This window comes from Arachis stenosperma, chromosome 1 (genome assembly GCF_014773155.1).
Source record: "Arachis stenosperma cultivar V10309 chromosome 1, arast.V10309.gnm1.PFL2, whole genome shotgun sequence".
NCBI classification, from domain to species: Eukaryota; Viridiplantae; Streptophyta; class Magnoliopsida; order Fabales; family Fabaceae; genus Arachis; species Arachis stenosperma.
Window position 1 is genome coordinate 125,453,366 of NC_080377.1, and position 21,347 is coordinate 125,474,712.

The 21,347-nt window shown below is 33.6% G+C and overlaps 2 protein-coding genes across 2 annotated transcripts; both read right to left on the bottom strand.

The window, feature by feature from the left end:
• Positions 1-9,334: 9,334 nt before the first annotated feature.
• LOC130934040 (uncharacterized) lies at positions 9,335-10,513 on the bottom strand. The gene has a single exon (XM_057863633.1). The coding sequence runs from the start codon at positions 10,511-10,513 to the stop codon at positions 9,335-9,337; it is 1,179 nt and encodes a 392-aa protein (XP_057719616.1).
• Positions 10,514-16,860: 6,347 nt separating this feature from the next.
• Positions 16,861-17,343, bottom strand: LOC130934046 (mitogen-activated protein kinase kinase kinase 17-like). The gene has a single exon (XM_057863638.1). It carries the CDS (start codon positions 17,341-17,343, stop codon positions 16,861-16,863), a length of 483 nt encoding a protein of 160 aa, XP_057719621.1.
• Positions 17,344-21,347: the final 4,004 nt, after the last annotated feature.

Sequence of the window (21,347 nt, forward strand, 5' to 3'; positions counted from 1 at the left end):
TTGATTTCCAGCAGTTGGGAAGATAATGGCCACTATCTTGGTTTCTTTTGTAGCTGAAGCACAAACCGCTGTCATAACTGCACCTATCTAACCAATTTTGTGGCGGTTTGATAAACAACCGTCAATCAATGGCCGCTATCCTCCGCATTTGTTGTAGTGTATTTAGATTTCTCTCCCTTTTATTTTGGAAAAATTAATGATGTATACGTATATATAATTCTTTTGGAAACTTTGCCTATAGAGACATTGATGTATATTTGGGAGAGATAGAAATTGTTATCAACTGTTTTTACTACTATAACCTTAGCCGACCTAAACTTTGCATGTCATGACTAGTAGCTATTATACATATATATATATATATATATATATATATATATATATTCCGTCTTTAATCTATTCTACCTTTAAGTTCTATTTTACCAAGTTCTTTCCGAATGCGATGCTTTTCGTTACGCATGTGTTTTTGATTGCGATTTTCTTTTACTCCTTTTTCAGGCTTCTCGTTTAATAATTTATTCCAATTATATATGTATTATAATTTCTCTCTGATTCGTACCACCTTATTATCATTGACTTATGATTCGAGCATAAGGATTTGAATACTAGGGTGTTACATGTCTTATCTTGAATTGCTCAAAGTTACGTAGGTCCACTGGAGTTGAGAGTTATGGCTATGGAGACAGTGGTGGTGGAGGCCCAAGTTGTGGTGTATATATATATATATATAAGTAATAAAAAATGGTTGTAGATTGTAACATCAAAGTTTGGTCGTAATAAATATGTTATTGAAAAGCTGTTATTTTTCTTATAATTTTTCGTGCATTAATGTATCCAATTCAGTTGTAATGTATCAAGTTGAAAATCATGCCTCCAAAGGGAGATGGTGCATATCCATCACCTCAACTATTGTGTGTGAACTGGATTGCTACCATTGAAATGAAAGCTAAAGGTATCAGGCCAGAGCTAATAATGGTAAAAATCATCGAATCCACTTGATCTTTTCATGGCAGATAATTGTCTTCATCTAACTTCATTGCTATAGGGCTTAAAAAAGCTTGCGCTATTTGTGCCAAGGTCAAATTTGCAGAAGTCATGACTGAACTTAAAGCTCTGATACCATAAAGGTATCAGGCCAGAGTTCATAATAATGATCAGAGAAGAAGAGAAAGAGAGAAATTGATAGAGAGTGAAAATGAATGAAGTTGGATATAAGTTTCAGCTATTACAAGAGTTTATATACTCAACTACCTTGCTGGCTGGTATAACTAACAACTAACTCTTACTCATTTTGTAAAAAAATTGTAACAACTTATGCCGACTCATCTAAAGCTAACTAACTCTTATCTCTTTCATACCCTCTCAAACAAAGAGTGAATTTCTCTGCAACTCTGAGGTTGTTTCATAACTCATTGAACAAAGAAGAGGAGATGGGTTTTGTGAAGATGTCTACAATCTGTTGAGCAGTAGGAATATGCATCACCTTGACATGTCCTTTGACAACATGATCCCTTGCAAAATGGATGTCCGGTTCAACATGCTTTGATTTGGAGTAGAAAATAGGAGTGGCTGCCAACACTCAAATTGTCACAAAGAATCACTAGGGGATAGGTAACAGGAGCATGAATAACATTCAACAAATTTCTAATGAAGATGGTCTCAACAATGGCATCAACAATGCCTTGATACTCAGCCTTGGTGCTCGAGTAAGACACGAGTTGCTGCTTGCGAGAGGACCATGATATTAAGTTTGACCCCATGTAAACACAGTAACCATTTGTAGACTTACGATCATCGGGATCAGACCCCTAATAAAAATAAGTGTATACAGTAAGATTGAGATCATTAGAAGGCCGAAATTGAAGACCATAGTTTGCAGTACCACTAATATACTTAAGGATTCTCTTTATCACTTTCTAATGAGCCTCAAGTGATCTTTGCATAAATTGACAGACACGATTGGTGCAGTAAGCTAGCTCTGGCCTGGTTATTATTAGATACTGAAAACTGCCAACAATAGATCGATATAGCGTAGGGTCAGAAAATAGTGCACCACCAATTTTACTCATCTTGAGAGAAGAGGGAATGGGGGTGGCATAGGAGTTACATCCTATCATCTTAGCTTTCTTCAATATATCAGCTATATACTTGGCTTGAGATAGTACCAATCCTCCATCAGCAGTGTGGGTGACTTCTAACCCAAGAAAATAATGGAATTTTCCTAAATTCTTCAAAGTAAATTTGGAACTGAGCTACCTGATTACTTCACTAATGCATTTGTCTGAATTTTGTCACAATTATATCTTCCACATAGAGAAGTGGATATGTTACACAATTATTAATGGATTTAGTGAATAATGATGAGTCAATCTTGGTTGTAGTGAAGCCAAGATGCTGCAAAACACCAAAAATCCTGTCATACCAAGCCCGTGGGGCTTGTTTTATCTCATACAATGACTTTAACAACTTACAAATCATGTTAGGATCACCCCCTATACCCCGATGGTTAGATCATATAGACTTCCTCATGAAGATTTTCATTGAGAAAAGCATTGTGATCAAGTTGATAAATATTCCAACCATGTGACACTACGAGAGAGAAGACTAACCGAATTGAAGTGGGACAAATTAATGGGCTAGAAGTTTCTTTAAAATTAACTCCTGGTCATTGGCTAAACCTCTAGGAAACAAGGCGAGCTTTGTACTTCTGTAATGAGCCATATGAGTTATATTTGACTAAAAAAACCCAATGGTAGCAAATGGGAACTCTCCCTTCTGGTAGTGGCACTAAACTCCATGTCCTAGTTCTCATCAATGCAGTATATTCATCTTCCATGGCTTGCTTCTAATGTGGGATACTAGGATCTTCTTTGTAGTTCTTTGGTTCAAGAGTGATAGTGACCTAGGCCTGAAAAACTTGGATTTGAAAATTCCATTTTTAGAATGTATAATCATTGGGTGTTGAGATTGATTTTATGGTAAGGTAGCTCATGGAAGAGGTTTAAGATTAATTGTTGAGGCTTTCGGTACTAAGTTTTATGAAGTGAGGTTTATGGAAGAAAAAGAAGGTACATCAGAGGGTGCTAGTGAGTGAAATCGATTTGAATAATTAATGGAAGGTTGGGTTATTAAAGGTTCAGATAGTGAAGTGGCAGGTTCAGGTAATCAGAAAGAATTTCTAGTTGAGGTCTAGAAGGTGGAGAATTGGTTGTGAATACATCAGGGGAAGCAAAGCCAAAATTGAATGGAAAATATGTTTCATCAAAGATCACGTGAGTGGCGACTATGATTCTACTAGCTGCAAAGCATTTATACCCCTTTTGCTGCAAATCGTAACCCAAAAATACAAAAGGTTCAGACCTATCATCAATATTGTGAGAATTTTAAGGCCTTAAGTATGGGTAGCACAAGAAACCAAAGGTTTTTAATGACAAGTAATCAGGCTTAACAATTGAACAATTTCTCATAAAGAGTCGAATTGTCTAGAACTGGTGTAAGAAAAGAGTTGATTGACCTTACAGCAATCATGAAATCATATCCCCAAAATCTCTTTGGCATTGAGGCTACTGCTAGTAGTGTCGAACCGGTTTCAACAATGTGTTTATGCTTGCATTCAGCTGTACCATTTTTTTATGCTTGTAGGGACGAGAAAATCTCCAAACTATACTTGTTCTCTACAAAGACTTAGCCAAATTGATAAACTTCTTTGTATTATCACTTTGTACAGTTTTGATCTTAGTGTCAAGTTGTAATTCAACCATAGATTTAAAATTTTCAAATGCAGATTTAACTTGAGACTTTGATGCAATCAAATATATCCATGTAATTCTAGAAAATGCATCAATAAAGTGAACATAATACTTTGAATTATTTGTGGAAGTGATTAGGGCACAACCCCATACATCAGTGTATATTAGCTCTAAAGGTTTGGTATATACAGATGAGGAAGATTTAGGAAACGAAAGCTGATGTGCTTTGCCAATGCAGCAAGCAGCACAGACAAAGCTTGTTGAATTCAAAGAAATGTTACAGGACTTGACAACTTTATTCATCATTGGTGTTGATGGATGCCCAAGACGAGCATTCCACAACAATGCATCTTTAGGACCCAGAATAGAAGCAAGAAGTGCAACAACAGTATTATTTGACTTTGGATGAAAATCGGAGAATTTGTATAACTCTCGATCAACCATTTCTTGGAGTATGACCTCTTTGGAGACCTTGAATTTAACAACACAATGATCATTGTGAGATTCAAAGAAAACTTTATTGTCTTTTACAAATTGATAGACACTTAAGAGATTGTTTGAAATTTGAGGAACTAACAGTAATTGTTTAAGCAAGAAATGTGCATCTTGAAGTGTTGAAGGAGTTGCAAATTTAGTTTTATTGTGCATCATTGCATTTGCGTATGATAGATTTGCTCCTAGACCATGAGAGAGTGAACTTGAGGCAGCAACATCAGATCTTGAATTTCCATAATCAACATCATACCTATACCAACAATTAACAGTTGTGTGGTCAAGTTTATTACGAACTTGACACTGTAAGGGTCTTTGTCCACCTCTTCCATGTTAGGAATAAATAGTATGACCACAATCCAATCAATCATGTGTCAAATAATTTGTTATTGTTATTATATTAAAATGTTAATATAATAAGGTCCTTAATTAAATTTAGAGATTTTTTACTGTGATAGTGATCATAATATTGAGAGATAAATTTTTTATAATTTAGTCTAAATTATTCTTGGTCATAGGATTATTAAAAGGGCATTGAACTGAATCACTTTGAGAAATCTTAATGGTTATAATTACCGCATATTTGTCAATAGGATATTCTCAAGATGAACATGGTAATAGAGTTTTCTTTGACCTGTGACTGTCATAGTAATTAAAAATGTATTTATTATACTTTGATTCCGGACACCTAATACTCTAGGGTGCTAGTTGAACGGATATTGGGTATGATTTAAATACTTGTAGAATTAATAATTAGTCAATAAGGAATCTGTCAACTCTCGGTAAAGAGTTTGAACTCTATGATTATAATGACTGAGATAAATAAAACCTTGGTCATGAGAATTGAATGAATAAAGAAATGAGTTTCTTAAGTCATTCACAGTTCATTATAATAATGGTAACAAGCTAGAGTTTTGACAATTAAACCATACTCTAAAGGTTAACCAAGAGTTAGAAAGATGGAAGGAACTATACTTTGTTCTTCTCAGGTTCTTAGTAAAAATATATTACTTCATACTATCGAGTCGTTGAGGAGTGTTGCTGGACGCCAACCTTGATTAATAAATTTAGTATGACTAATTTACTACCGGCTTAGTATTGAACCTATGGGGTCACACAGTAATGAGTGTTCTAATCTTTGCTGTAGAATTATTTAATTATTATTTTAATTGATCAAATAAATAATTATATTAATTCAAATGAAATATTATTGTATTTTTTGCTAGCACCAAGAATATAATAATAATATGATCATTGAGAATATTAAATGAGATTTGAGAATAATTAGTTATTATTCATGAAACCCACCTCTGGACTGATGGTACATAGGTTGAGTGTGAGCCAAGTGTGCTTGCACAAAATTTTCAGGTTTCTTATACTTCTCTAATAGTTCTTCGTACGCCATTAACAAAGCCTCAAATTTTCCTACCAAAACTAGTTTAGACCTTGTGATTGTGGTGATAAAGGAGGTGTATTTTTCTGAAAAATCGTTTAGAATAACTTCAACATTATCTAAGTCATTGATCGCAACACCAATGCACACTAACGAGTCTACAACTTTCTTCACTTCAAGCAAGTAATATGAAACTAATCCTTCTTTTTTCATGTTTTCCAATTTATTTTTGAGTTGCCTAATCTATGCTGTTATTTGTGACGCAAAAAATATTTTTAACCTTTTTCCAGATTTGATGTGAGAACACGCATCTTACCATTCTTGTTAATCTTTTCATCATCAAAGCTAGAAGCCACGTTTTCAAGAGCGCATCTTGTTTCTTTCACTTCATGTACAGAGGATTAATCACGTTTGTTGCTGCATCTTTGTTTGAAAGGTGCTTCTTTGAAATTGATTCTCGAATGATGTGATCAAGTAATTCGTGTCTTTCAATTATTGATTCCACTTGCTCCTTCCATGGCAGATAATTGTCTTCATCTAACTTCATTGCTATAGGACTTGAAAAAGCTTGCGTTATTTTTTTCAAAGTCAAATTTGCAGAAGTCATGGCTGAACTCAAAGCTCTGATACCATAAAGGTATCATACTAGAGCTAATAATAGTGAACAGAGAAATAGAGAAAGAGAGAAATTGATAGAAAGTGAAAATGAATGAAGTTGGTTGCAAGTTCGGCTATTACAAGAGTTTATATACTTAATTACTTTGTTGATTGGTATAATTAACAACTAACTTTTACTCACTTTGTAACAGAATTGTAACAATTTATGTTGACTCACCTAAAACTAACTAACTCTTATCTCCTTCAAAAGCCATAACACTAATTTGAGTTCCCTAAAATGTTAATTATGGTCTATTTGGAATAGTTGATGGATTCAATTAGAACAACTTGATTCCGCAACCATCTTTGATGTTTTTATGCTTATAGTTGTTCTCACTAAACACAATCTATCAATGGTGATCATGTGATGGAAGATCGCACTCCTAAAATTTTACCATAAAAAGATAACTTTCTCCTTCAAAACATAGATTCCTAAATCCTACCTATTAGAAAAAAAAGTCTCAAAAGATCTTTTCCTAGTTTTCTATTTTTATTTTTAAAAAATATTTTTATTTTCAACTTTTTCATATTTTATGAAATAAAAAATAATAAAAATATGTTACACTTGATTCATTTTTAAAATATATTTTTAATAGGACAATTTACGCAAATAAAACAATTAGAAAGAAAGCTTACGCAAATACAACTTTACAAAACAGCAGACACAATTACAACTTTTCAATTTGAATGTAAACCGCAACGCCTTGTTGCAGATTCTACCCGCTGCACCTTGTTGTGGTTTACGTCCAGAAATACCAAGAGTATAAACCGCTACACTTTATGAAGGGATAAATGTACAGGGTAATCCGTGATACCTTGTAGCAGATTATGAAGGAGTTGACTCGCTATATAGAGATTGTAGCAGATTTCATTTGTGAAAATTGTAAATAAAATAGAGAGAGAGAAGTTAAAGAAAAAAGATTGGATTTTGTTTGAGTTTCTCAGAACAATCTCTCTAAGTGAAACCATGGATAGATAGGTTTATATAAAATAATATTTGAGAAAGTTTAGGGGGCAGCAAATTTTGTATTATTTAGCCATCAATTAGCCATCAATGATGTTTTTAATAGTGTGAGATTGCATCTAATAGTGTAAAATTATTCAATTTCCTTTCGATGATTAAGTGCTGGCCAAAATTTAACAAAAGTGCTGGCCCTAGCACTCCTCAGAATATTTAATAAAATATCTTTCACTAAATATCTTTTTAATAACATTTAGTCATTTTATATTATATAAAATATTTTTTATATAATGATTTTTTTATACAATCAAACCACAGAATAAAAATAAAAAAATAATCTTTTATTATATATAATAAAAAAATATTTGCAATATGATTTTAATCGACATGGATCATGTTGATTTTGTTTTTATATTAATTATTTTAATTTAATCTATTTAAAATTTTTAAATTATTAAATAAAAATAATTCAATTTACAAACTTTTAAAATTTTAAATAAAAATAAAAGTAATATTATCATTTCTCAAATTTAAATGAATAGTTTTCATATGTATTCATATAGCTATGAATAGTTTTCACATGTACTTTTTAAAAATTATTATTTAAGTTTTTGAAAATTATTATATAATACTAAATGACTAAATATTATTAAAACAATAATGCTAGGGAACCAACTCTTTATAAGCCAAGAATCAGCCAAATGCCTTTAGATAAATCTAAAACCTCTACGTAGATGGTACTTATGCTAGGCATTAAGATGTTTCTTCTACTAAGTATTAGAATGTTTCTTTTTCATACTAAACAGATGTTCTTTTATATATTTTTAAATGATTTACTGTAGCCGTGGAGAGGAAGTGAAATCCGTAGAGATTTCACCGTGATTCTAGCCAAAAATACCTCAACGTATCTCTTCACACTTGAATTTGGCATTAAAATTAATTAATAACAAATATTTTAATATATAAATAAATAAAATTAATTAAAATCATTATAAATAAGTAAGTTGTTTAATTTTTAGCTGATCACCTCTTAGTTCCATATACTTTTCCTTATTAAAAAGATATTTAGTAAAAGATATTTTACTAAATGTTATTTTATATAAACCTATTTATCCATGGTTTTGCTTGTAGATATTGTTCTAAAAAATTCAAACAAAACACCATTTTTGCTCTCTACTTTCCCTCTACTTTCTCTTTCTAATGCTACAATTATTGCAGGTTATTCTATACATTTAGCCCTTTATAAATCGCTACAGGGTGTAATAGTTTATATTCTTGGTGTTTCTGAACGTAAACAGCGACAGAGTGTAGCGATTTAAGTGTTAATGAAATTCGCGACAGCGTGTAGCGATTTACATACAACTTAAAAAGTTACAATTGCGTCTACTATTTTGTAAAGTTGTATTTGTGTAAGTTTTCTTTCCAATTATTTTATTTACGTAAATTATTTAAAATAATAAAATTATATTTTTATTAAATGTACAATTTTAGTTATTTAATATTTTATTAAGTTAATAATTAGCTTTTATATAATATTAATATAAAATAAATTACTATCTTATTATACTATTTTAAAAAATTTAGTACTTTTTAATATATATATATATATATATATATATATATATATATATATATATATATATAGTTGGTTTTATATTTTTTATGGTACTATATAATAATAAAAAATATCAATTAAAACAAATAATAAAATCGTAATCAAAATTAATTCTATTCTACTTATTTTGTTATTGATTCTTTAGATTTACCCTACAAGAATCAATTAATTACTATTAAATTTGATTGATGTACACATATTTTTTTTCTAACAAATAATTTATTAATAAAATAATGAATAATAAATATTAAAATTAAAAAATAAAAATTTAAAATAAAAACTAGCTTTCTTGTTAATATTTTTAAGTTTTTATTTATTCTTTTAATTTTTATTATCGATATTTTTATAATTGATTGTCGATTTTAAAAGTTATTTTCATAATTATTTCTTTAAATTGGATTTTTTTTTGTGACTTAAAAGAAAATAAACAAAAACTAAGAACGAGAAAAAAAAAAACAAGAAACTGCTTAAGAAAGGCAGTCTCGCTGAATACTACTCTCAAATTCTTTCCAAGGCAACGGAAGCTCCACTTGGGGAGAAAGGGTCCTCATTGCGGTCTTTGTCATGATGTCTGCTACTGTATTTGCATCTCTCAAGATCAACCGAAGATGCCATTTCCAAGACATGATATCTTGAATTTTTAACACCAAAGGATCAATAAACCCAGAGCAATCTTGTAAATTATTGACAATAGTAAAAGCCTCCACACAATCTGTCTCACATATAATGTCTCTTTGTCCCGAGTCCCATGCTAAAAAAAAGCCTCTCCAAATAGCAAACAACTCTCCTTGCAAAATGCTACGACTCTCAATTGTTCCCAGACAGCCTCGTTGCCACCTTCCCTTCCAATCTCTGCTAACACAAGCAAAACCAACTCGAGCACCACTGCCAGGATAGCTAGCATCACAATTAATCTTAAAGGTACCCACTGAGGGGGGAATCCAAGAGCCACTAATGGTTGAGGGGATAGACAGTCGTTGCAACTCAAAAATATTTCGGAGCTCCTTTTCCAAGGACAAAGCCATACCAATCACCTTGTCTGTGATCCAATGGTCGTGAGGATGAAAGATCTCGTTATTCCTCGAACGCCAAATCCACCAGAGACCAGAAAAGAATCTAAAGGGGTGCTGTTTGCTATTATGTAAGAACCAACTCATCAAATCCATTGGTTGATCGGAGATCCCTAAAGCTTGCCAAACAAGTTGGGCTTTTGGACAATTCCGAATACAATGTAATACCGATTCCTGACCTGAGAAACATCGTGGACAGCTATCCGTGTGCAAAATGCCCCTCTTAAAACGAAATGCAGCAGTAGGAAGAGCCTCCCGAAGACATAGCCAGGCCAAAAATTTGTGCTTTTCCGGAACATGTTGACGCCAAAGCCAAAGCCAATTACCCCTATCCTTCCAACTAAACATCTTCTTACTGAGCCACAAATAACCACTATGAGCATCATAAACCTTTGAAACCGCATCAGTCCAACACCAACCGACCTCTGAACCAGCTTGAACATCTGGGTTGTAAGAGTTAATGTTGCTCTGAAGAGACTGATTCAGAGGAGAATAGATATTCTCAAGGTTCCACTGTCCAGATGACCAAAGGTCCAAGATCCTGAGATCCGAATCAGAAATGTGAACATAATCCATCTCCTGACACAGTCGCCCCTCTCTTCTCCATTTAGAAAACCAAAAGTTCTGTTCCAAATCCCCAATGCACCAAATAAAACCTTCCTTCAGGATATCCCAAGCTCGACATATACTCTTCCAAACATAAGATCCCCTTTCTCAAGACCGACTAAGACAATCATCCTTAGAAGAATGGTATTTTTCCGTCAACAGTTGAACCCATAGCTTATCGGGATGGTGAAAAAGTTGCCAAACTAGTTTTCCAAGAAGAGCAATATTGGCACAAAAAGGATCTCTAATTCCCAGACCTCCAAACTTCTTAGGGGTGACCAACACTTTCCAGTTAACTAGATTCAGGCCTCTACCATCAGCTTGACCCTTCCATAGAAAGTTTCGCATCATGGATTCTATCTTATTAGTTACCCATTTAGGGAAGAGAGATACTTGCATACGATAAGTAGGAATCGCAGTCACTACCGAGTTGAGCAAACAGAGTCTACCTGCCTTATTAAGCAATCTCCCTTTTCAGCTGGCTAGCCTTCCCCGAATCTTGTCCAGAATATCATTGAAAGTTGCGTGTGTCACCCGAGAGTGATTAAGGTTCACCCCTAAATACTTGCCCAAGTTCTGGACAAATCTGATGGAGGAGACTCCAGTGAAAATCTCTTTTCTTGTTGCTGAAACATTCCTAGAGCATAGCGCTTTAGATTTCTCCACATTAACCTTCATTCCAGAGGCTCTGCAGAAATTTTTCAAAGCTACCATTACAGTTTGAACTTGCTGTTTTTCAGATTTACAGAAAAGAAGCAAATCATCGGCAAACATCAAATGAGAAATTCTTGGACCCCCTCTAGAAACCGCAACAGGCTTCCACAAGCCCTTTTCAACTTGCTGATTAATAGAACATGACAATCTCTCCATACACAACACAAACAGATACGGTGATATAGGATCTCCTTGCCTAAGACCCCTGCTCGGAGTGAAGCTATTTAATCTATCCCCATTCCAGAGGATAGACAGTGAGGAAGCAGTGACACAACGCATAATCAGATTGACTGTCGGAGGAGGAAAGCCAAAACTCACCAGGGTTTATTTCAGGAATCCCCAATCCACTCTATCGTACGCTTTCTCCAGATCAATCTTAAAGGCCAAGGTGCCTTTCTTTGACTTTGTCTTCTTCATGAAATGGAGAACCTCTTGTGCTACAATGATGTTGTCTGGGGTTCCTCTCCCCGGGATAAACCCTCCTTGAAGGGGCCCAATAATCTCTTTGAGATGGGGACGAAGTCTATTGACCAGGACCTTCATTATAACTTTGTAAACCACATTACAGAGACTAATTGGTCAGAAATCCTTCATGAAAATTGGGTTTTCTACATTCGGAATAAGAACCACAAGAGTTTCCATCATCCTTGGATCCATATCCAAACTAGATAACGCATGACGAACCATAGTCCAAACATCAAAACCAACAATCTCCCAGTATTCTTTAAAGAATAAAGCTTGAAACCCATCAGGGCCCGACGCCTTAAAAGAATGCATACTGAAAACAGCCGACTTAACTTCTTCCAAAGTAACTGGCGCTGTAAGGCTACAACAAGCTTCATCATTCAGGGAAGGTAGCGGCACATCACCAAGACAACCTAAGTCTACATCCTCCGACTGGAAGAATAGGTGTTTATAAAAGGATTCAGCTTCCCTTCTAAGGACATCCGGGTCCGTTTCCTATACCCCATCTTGAAGAAAGAGACCATGAATCTTATTATGTTTTCTCCGCACAAGAGTCTGGACATGAAAGAATTTGGTATTTCTATCCCCAAATTTTACCCACTGCTCTCTAGATTTTTGAAACCATAGAAGTTCCTCCTGCACAAGCGTGTTATTAAATTCCTCAATCAGTTGTTTTTCTTTTTGCCGCATAGACAAATCCTCCATTACTTCAAGTCGCTTCTGAAGGAAATTAATCTGTCTCTCCAATTTGCATTTCCTAACGAAAATGTTGCCGAACACTTTAGAATTAAACTCCAAAGAGTTCTTCTGCACTTCTGAAAGCTTGCCATGCATCTCTCTGTAGCCAGCCTGCCATGACTGGTTCACAATATTTCTGTACTCCGGATGAGTTGCCCAAGCCGCAATAAACCGAAAAGGTCTATTCTTTTTCGGTTGGGGACAACCTGCACAGCGCACTAGGATAGGACAATGATCAGACTGAAGCCTATTTAAAATTTCTGCATAAGCCTCTGGAAAGAGAGATAGCCAGCCACTATTGATACAGACCCAGTCAAGTTTTTTCGCCACCTCAACACCATTTTTAACCCTTCTGTACCAAGAAAACTGTCTTCCAATAGTCTTCAAGTCAAACAGATTACTATCCCCTAAAGATGTAGCAAGTCGATCTGCATGACGACTCAAGAAGAGGCAACCCTTAGATTCATGAGGGAATAGTACTTCATTAAAATCACCAAGAACAATCCATGGCCCGCAGAAAGACGAAGACTGAGTAACAAGATAATCCCATAGCAGAACTCTGGTATTAAATTGAGGACTACCATAGATACCACTGCACTTCCAAATCACATTATTTACCTGAACCTCAACTGTAACACACTGATCGAAAGCATCAACCCATTTGCAGTGAACACCCTGCATTGCAGGAAGGAACCAGATACCCCCCTTATGTCCTGACGCCTCCACTATACCAATAGGGTGATAACCAAGTCTTTCCCAAAACAGTTTCAAGTGTTGAAAAGGACAATGAGTTTCAACCACAATAAAAATTACAGGTTTAAATTTCCTAACCAGCTCTTTACAATTTACCCGGGCTAACTTATTAGAAGCACCCCTAATATTCCAAACTATTATATTTAAGCTATCCATAATATAAAATATAAAATTATAAAACAAGGAAATCAAAGTGTTTCACCAACCTCAAACCGAGGCTTGCCCAGCAGAAGTGACTCCCGTGACTTTCAGGTTTTCCGGATCTCCATGGAATGTCTCCTTATTCTCGCATACCGACGCAATAACAGCCAGCAACGCGCCTTCCTTCACCAATGGAACCGCCACGGTAACATCCTCCTTCACGGTTTCAGGAAGACATGACGATGCTTCCACCACCGTGCCTCCATTCTTCTCAACTGGCGAGCTCTGTAGGGACCCCGGCCTTGGTCGTTTTCGGAGAGAGGACCCGCAAGGCACTGGGGTGTGTCGGGTTGAGGAGATCGACGTCTCACCAACACGGAAAGTGCTGTGTCCGACCTTGACTCGTGACCCGACCCTGGCGCGATAAGAGCTGGATTCACTCGTGTGAGAGAAGTGGATGGTGGGCCTGATTACTCTATCCGAATCGATTCTGGATTGAGTGCCTCTTTGGACCTTGTTAGATTGCTTCTGGCCCAGCTTGGTTTTACCTTTCCTCACAACTTGCTCCCAGCCTGGTTCATCATGCATGCAAGCCTCCTCAACATTATTTTCTTCCAAATTATTAGCCTTTAAATCCTTTTGTAAACTCGGTGCAGGATTCTCGCCAGTAACGCCACCTACCACATCAGGTTCTACTTCATTTGAATTGTGAATTTTGGTCTCAGGATGTGGCACTGCCTTTGTACCGTCTCGTGGCTTGGTGGCATCGGAATCAGCACTCTTTCCTTCCCTAGAGTCTCTACCCAAGCACTGTGCCATATCGTGACCATAACGTGCACAAGAGTTACAAATTAAATTTAAACTTTCATACTCCACTACATGAGTTACGCCTTCCACAATGATATGCTTGATCACTGGCAGTCCTAAATTTATTTGAACACATACTCGGGCATATCGTCCTCTCTCAGCCAACTTAGTGGCTAAGTCCACTTTGATGGGAACTCCTATTGCAGAAGCAATACGCATCATGGCTTGTTCCTGATAGCACCAGATTGGGAGCCCCGAAATCCGAACCCATACAAGTGTAGACCCGAAGGATTCCTCACATGGCCAAAAATCTATATTCCACGGTTTTACAGCAACATAGTGTCCCTCAATCAACGACGGGCCACCAAGCATGACCTTCTCACGATCTTCACCTGCATCGAATTTTACCATGAAGTACCCAAACCCCACATCAAGCAGATCAAAGCCACCTTTGATGCGCCAAACCATCCGAAACTTGTGTGAAAGAGCTGTGTAACTATAATTTTTTATCAAGAACCTTTATCACCAAAACTTCTCTAAGGCTCTGCCAAACAAAGCTTAACTTCTTCAGTAAAGTTTACACATGGAGGTTGGGGATCACACTGCTTGCCCACCACTGTTGCTATACTATCCCCAGATAGAGATCCTACAAGTGCAAAGGCTTTCGATTTCTTTAAAGTAGATGGTCTTTGTTTCTGCGAAATAAATACAGTAAAAAATAAAAAAATTCAATAAATATATGTTAATTTGAAGAGTACGTATTAAATATAGCTAAAAGATACAAAATGAATACATACTAATAAAAGAACTCAATAAATACTGTATTTAACCTTACTTCAGTTTTTCTTACTTGCTTTATCTATATAGCTAAAAGATGCAAAAATCAAATCCAAAATAAAAAATAAAAAGATTATTATTATTATTATTATTATTATTATTATTATTATTATTATTATTATTGGACAAGAAAAAATGAGAATATATATACCTATTTATTGAGGGTACGTATTTAGTTTTAAATAAAATAAAGAGAAAATTTTATTCTCCTGAGAGATATTAAAATGACATTTTTTTCCCCTCTATTTGTAAAATTTATATTTTTTTCTTTTATAATTTTTTAAAATCTCTTCTTTAATTCCTCTTGAATTTTTTGTGTTAACTAATGTTAACTTTATTTATTTTTCAAGAAAAAATAAATTATTTTTTTCAAAAGCACTTTTTAGAAAAAAAATTATTTTTTGTCATTAAATTTTGCTTACCAAAATATCCTTTAATAATTTTTTTAGTAATTAAATTGTATTTTTACCAAAATATTTTTTAAAAAATTAAATAATTAAATTTTTTTAAGATACTCTTTAATAATTATTTAATTATTAAATTATGATTTTACCAAAACTTTTGCTAACAATTTTTTTTTATATTTTACTATTAATTTTTTGACATCAATATACATTATTTTAATATTAAATAAAAAAATATCTTATCACTGTTAATATGTATAACAATTAATATATATTGTTATCTAAAAATAATCTTACCAAAATTTTTTTATTTAATGTTAGAATAATATATGTTAATATTAGAAATTAATAGTAAAATATAACTATAACTGTTATTGAAAATTTTAGTAAAATTATAATTTAATAATTAAAAAATAATTGGAGGGTATCTTAGAAAAAAATAATTTAATTATTAATTTTTTTAAAAAATATTTTGATAAAAATATAATTTAATTAATAAAAAATAATTTATTAAAGAGTATTTTGGTAAGCAAAATTTAATGACAACAGAATAAAATTTTTGCTAAAAAATATTTTTGTAAAAAATAATTTATTTTTTCTTAAAAATGGATAAAATTAATGTTAGTTAACATAAAAAATTTAAAATGGATTAAGGATGAAGTTTTCTAAAAGTTATAAGAGCGAGGAATGTATATTTTATAAATAGAGGGTGAAAAAAGTGTCATTTTAGTATCTCTTAGAGGAAGGAAAGTGGAATTTTCTCTAAAGTAAAAGAACTTACTAAATACATATGAGTTAATAATAAAATTAGTCCTTAAAAAATAAGGTATTTTTTAAATTCGTCTCAAAAAGATTTTTTTAATTAAATTAGTTCATAAGTCACTCCATTAATAATTTTCGTCAATAAATAATGTTGTAAAATATTAATTGACAACATACATGATACTTTACATGTATGTCTAGTTGAACATTGATCAAATATATTTATAAAAATATATTAATTTATTTATTTTCTCAAATTACATAAACCATATTCCCAGTATAATTTATCGACTAAATTGATAGATTTTCAAAATATATTTAGTCAGCGTCCAATTGAATATATTAGGCATCATTTATGCTATTAATTAATATTTCTATTAATTAAGTAATTGAATATTAATTCGTAATCTTTGAAAAAATAATTTGGTTGATAAAATTTTGTAAAGACAAATTAAAAAAATCTCATTTTTTAAAAATTAAATTAACTATTAACCCAAATATATATTTATTGGAAAATTTTTATTGGACAAGAGAAACCACGATAGCATAACTATTTTCACGTTTAATTAGTATATGTCACTCAATTTTATGACATTTTTTCTTGGCCTTCACTTATCACTTTTGCAAGTATCAGTGAGTATCAGTGAGGTATCAGCAATCATTACTTCTCACAGGGATCCACCCATCATCGCATTCTCAGGCATCAAACATTTCTGTATCTACTATACACAACCCACTAATCCTGCCTCTAGGATTAATAATAGGACTCCTCAAACGATAAGGACAACAATTAGATGCTGTCTGTATATTGTCCTGCTCCATTTCCAACACACTCATAGGAGTATGCAAATTAGAGTTATGCAACTCAAACTCATAATCAATATGCTCGTTAAAGGTATTAACAAATTCATGCTCAAGAAGTTGCTCGACCAATTGCCTCTCATGAGGGTCCCTCTTAAAACATTTCGTCAGAAAATCCTTCCCTTCCTCTGAAATATGGCTTGGAATTTCTGGCACTTCATCCCAAAAACCGATTCGATAAAGCACCATAACAGGGTCATCATCATACAGATAGTGCCAGGGTGGCTTTCCTGTTATCATCTCCAACACTGTACCCCCAAGTGCCCACACATCAGCAGGAAATCCCTGCTCCTCCCCACGGGCCACCTCAGGTGCCATGTACGCGGGTGTCCCTGCAATCACACCATCACCATCAACCACCCTACGAGCACAATCGAAATCAGCTATCTTGGTTTTTTGTGCTGCCCCTTCACATAATTCCTTGGGAATGAAGGTACGCTAGCCCAAGTAATATTTGGTGCGTGAAACGGGTCACTAAAGCCTCAGGTAAGCCACTCGTGTTCCTTCTAACTGCGTCAGCTATGGTTCCCAAAGGAGCATACTCCATAAAAACATTGTAGAAAGACGTGCCGTTCTCTAATGTGACATCCCAGCCTTTGTAGGTCACAATTTGAGGACAGTTGAGTGTAGAGAGAATCTGCTATTCTGTCTTGAGCTGCTTGGAACGATGTAAGTCCGCTGACTTGACAGCAAAAATTTGATCACAGTTCAGAGTAGTAGCTATAGAAACGATGTTGGTGGAGCCCTGAGCTATTGTATTTTTTCTTCTCCACTACATAAGGTATATATATCTCACTTTGTATAATTGGTTTGGTGGAAGCAATAAAAAATTGTGACCCTCGTGAATTGAAATCATAGTTACAAGTAACAGGCAAAGGAATTGAAATCGTATATATAAGTAACAAGCAAAGAAGGTTGCAGATGCAGCATCGGAATTTGGTTGTAATGAATATTTGATTGGAAAAATTGTTGTTTTGCTCCATTAATATATTCAACTCGGTGGTAATACTAATCTAATTATAATTTTGGATAAATTTATGGCTACAAATAAAAAAAATTATTTATTTATATAGAAATGTGAATGTTAATGATAATGCGGAGGAGTACACGGTGGTAGAAAATTTGGTAAAAAAAAAATCAATTTTAAAATGTTATATTTGACAACTCTTTAAAGCAGTGATCATACATGAAACATTGTACTCAATCCACGTAATCAAGTGAATACAATGAACAATAAACCTCTTTGTTTAATTGATAAGTTGATTTTAAATGTGTCTTAGTTATTATATCATCCTTCTATGATAGGTAAGTGGCCATCAAAAAATTAGAAGTTGTTTATTACATTCAACCCGAAGTTTAATATGCTTAATACTAATTAATTATTATATATATTGAGTATGCTAAATAACTCTTTCTTGATTTGGTTGGACGTATCAGAGACATGAAAGTCAGCGTAGGAGGGTGAAAACATAGGTTCATTTCACGGAAGAAGAATAAATTCAACTTCAATTTGGACAATATACTCCATTCTCATTCTACTTAGTATACTACTTATTATATATACAAAACTCATATATCTCACTTTTAAATTGGTCTACACATACCAATGAGTTATACTCAAGAATGTTTTGAAGAAGTAAGTCCAGGTGACTCAAGTCAGAGGCTTGGTGGAAGAGTTAGAACTTTGTCTAAATAATCCATTGCCTCTTTTGATATGATGGATTGCTAAGCTTCATTTGATTATGGAGGTTGTAACAAGTAGAATAGAGATGCACAAGAATGTTAGAGAACAGCTCAATAACTAGAACCACCTTTTTCTTTCATCATTTAATATGACGACTCTTTCTGCTGCTGCATGGCTGCTCTTGCGGCTTCTAGTTCAAGCATGGCTCCTGTTGTCCTCCACCATTCTTTACATGGAAACTACTGGTTTGCTCACCGTGATGAACTACATCCAGCCATCACAGCTTGAAGAATAGTAAAATGCAGCAAGGCTTTTCAAGAAGCTACAAGGAGAACTCAAGACAAAGCTTGCTATTGGAAACCCACTACAAGCGATGTTGAAGATGAAATAGAGAAGCTTATGGCTTTGGATAAGGCTTTTCCACTTCCTCTGTTGGGAGCAATGCTAGAAAAGTTTCCTCAACGTATAGAATCAGCAGTGTGGTGGCCTCCAAAGAAAAAAAACCCATTATGTAAGAAGAAATAAAAGGTTGATAAAAGAAAATGATGATGATGATGATGATGGGATGGAAGGGGAAATGAGAGAGGTTGGCTGATTATTTGAGGTTGGGTAAAAAGGTGTTAAGGTTGAAGAAATGGTTGGCAGTGTTAACAGGGCTTGTAGTTTTGGGATCAGCTTGTTTTTCATTAGTAAAAAATGGAGAATTGACGTTTGGTGTGATTTGTAGAGTATTGGCAAGTGTTTTAAATACACTGGAGCATGGTGGTCAAGTTGGTATGGTGTTTGAGTTGTATAATGAAATCGTTGGTTTCTTTAAGCCCATGGAGGAGAGTATAGAGGTGAATGTGAATGAGAGAGACTCTGTTTTGAGAGAAAATGGAGAATTGTTTAAAATTAAAGTGGCTCTACAGCTTGGTCGAACCACCTTCTTTGAATTAAGGCAATTTGTAAATTGCTATGAATGTGATGGTGATGACGAGGGATTTGCTAGCAAGCCTTTCTAGTCTATATATTCTTTTTTACTATTCATTTGTACCGACTATACTGCAATAAATAATATAACGTGAAAAAAATTCTCTAGTTGTAAAGATATAAAAACGTTATCAGTGCAACTAGGAGTTAATTCCCACTTTGGTCTTTAAGATTGACGAGCTGCATTGATTTCGTCCTTAATTTTTCAATTGTTACAATTTGATCTTCAAATTCAGAAAAGTAAACCAATATAGTCTCTCCTTGATACCATTAGTGAGATAACTTAAGTTTTGTCATGTTAAACATGGTACATTTTTTTAAATTTCGAGGACCAAATTGTGACAATTGAGAAGTCAAAGATTAAATCAGTGCAACTCTGAAATTTCAAAAATCAAAATGGGTTTAACTCGGCTACTAGGTATTCTTTAAAGATTGACCTTTATTTAGTCTTCAGAAGAGAGAGAAAATAAAAAATAAGTAACTTTCTTGATTTTTGACCAAATAATACATAAGAGTAGACATTTTAATTAAGAGTAATGTTAGGGAACCAAATCTACGAGTTAATAGCACCAAAAAAAAATCTACGAGTTAATATATATGGATGTTTCTTCTGCTAAGTATTATAATGTTTCTTTTTCATATTAAATGGATGTTCTTTTATGTATTTTTTGAATTTTTTTGTATTACAAATGTGAATGTCTCTATTTCTTTAAGAATTTCATAATTTTTTTAAATTTTATAGATATTTAATTATTTTTGCTAAAATATAACTGATATTTCTTTTGTTAAGTATTATGATGTTTTTTTTATATTAAATGAATATTTTTTTATATTTCTGTAATTGTTCAAAAAATCTTTTTGGCTAGGATCAAGTGTGTAGTTTGCCGTTTTTTTAATCATCAAAACGGCACCTAATATCCCAAAATGTAGATAGCAACATCGTGACGAACTGCGACTCAAAATACTCAGAATTGAGGATGGAAGTTTTTGAAGAGTGGCGGTGAGTATAAGGCGCACTGAGTTAATGGAAATAATAATGAGGTTCTTGCGCAGAGACAAAATAAAATAAAAAAATATGGAGAACAAATTGGTGCAATGGCTAGAGAGGAGTGGCACGAAATAGAGGCATTAGGAAAGCCGTTAGGTAGGAAAAGCGATGAGCAACTTTTTCCACCATGAAGAACTGAAGCGGAGGACTGCAGAGGAAGATTAGGAAGGAGATCCTTGGCGTTCTGAGCTCAAAGACGACACCACTTGTGGCGAATCCGATGGGGAGGTGGAGAGGACCTGACGGTGAGAAAGAGGATCTGTGTGTGATTGTTAGAGGTGAGTAGGTTAATGTGAGAAAAAAAGAAAATATTTTTATAGGTTTTAATTAGGATTACTAATTTTAAATTTTTAAAATTTTGAATTTAAAAAATTTAAAATTAATTAATTATTAATATAAATTAATGTGGTTTTGTTTAAGTTTTGCCTAATAATTTTTTGATTCCACATACTTTTTCTTTAATTAAATAATAATAAATTCTTAAAAAGACCGAATAAAAACGAAAAGTCAAAGGACAATTAGCATTTTTTTATTATAAATTGAAAATAAATATTAAGAAGTGACTTTTTTTAAATGTGTAAAATTGATGTTTTTTCCCTTTTATTTTGGTCAGGTGTA

What these genes read in the sequence shown, in the direction of transcription:
- LOC130934040 (XM_057863633.1), bottom strand. Translation starts at nt 10,513, where the DNA reads ATGGATTATGTTCACATTTCTGATTCGGATCTCAGGATCTTGGACCTT.
- LOC130934046 (XM_057863638.1), bottom strand. Translation starts at nt 17,343, where the DNA reads ATGGCACCTGAGGTGGCCCGTGGGGAGGAGCAGGGATTTCCTGCTGAT.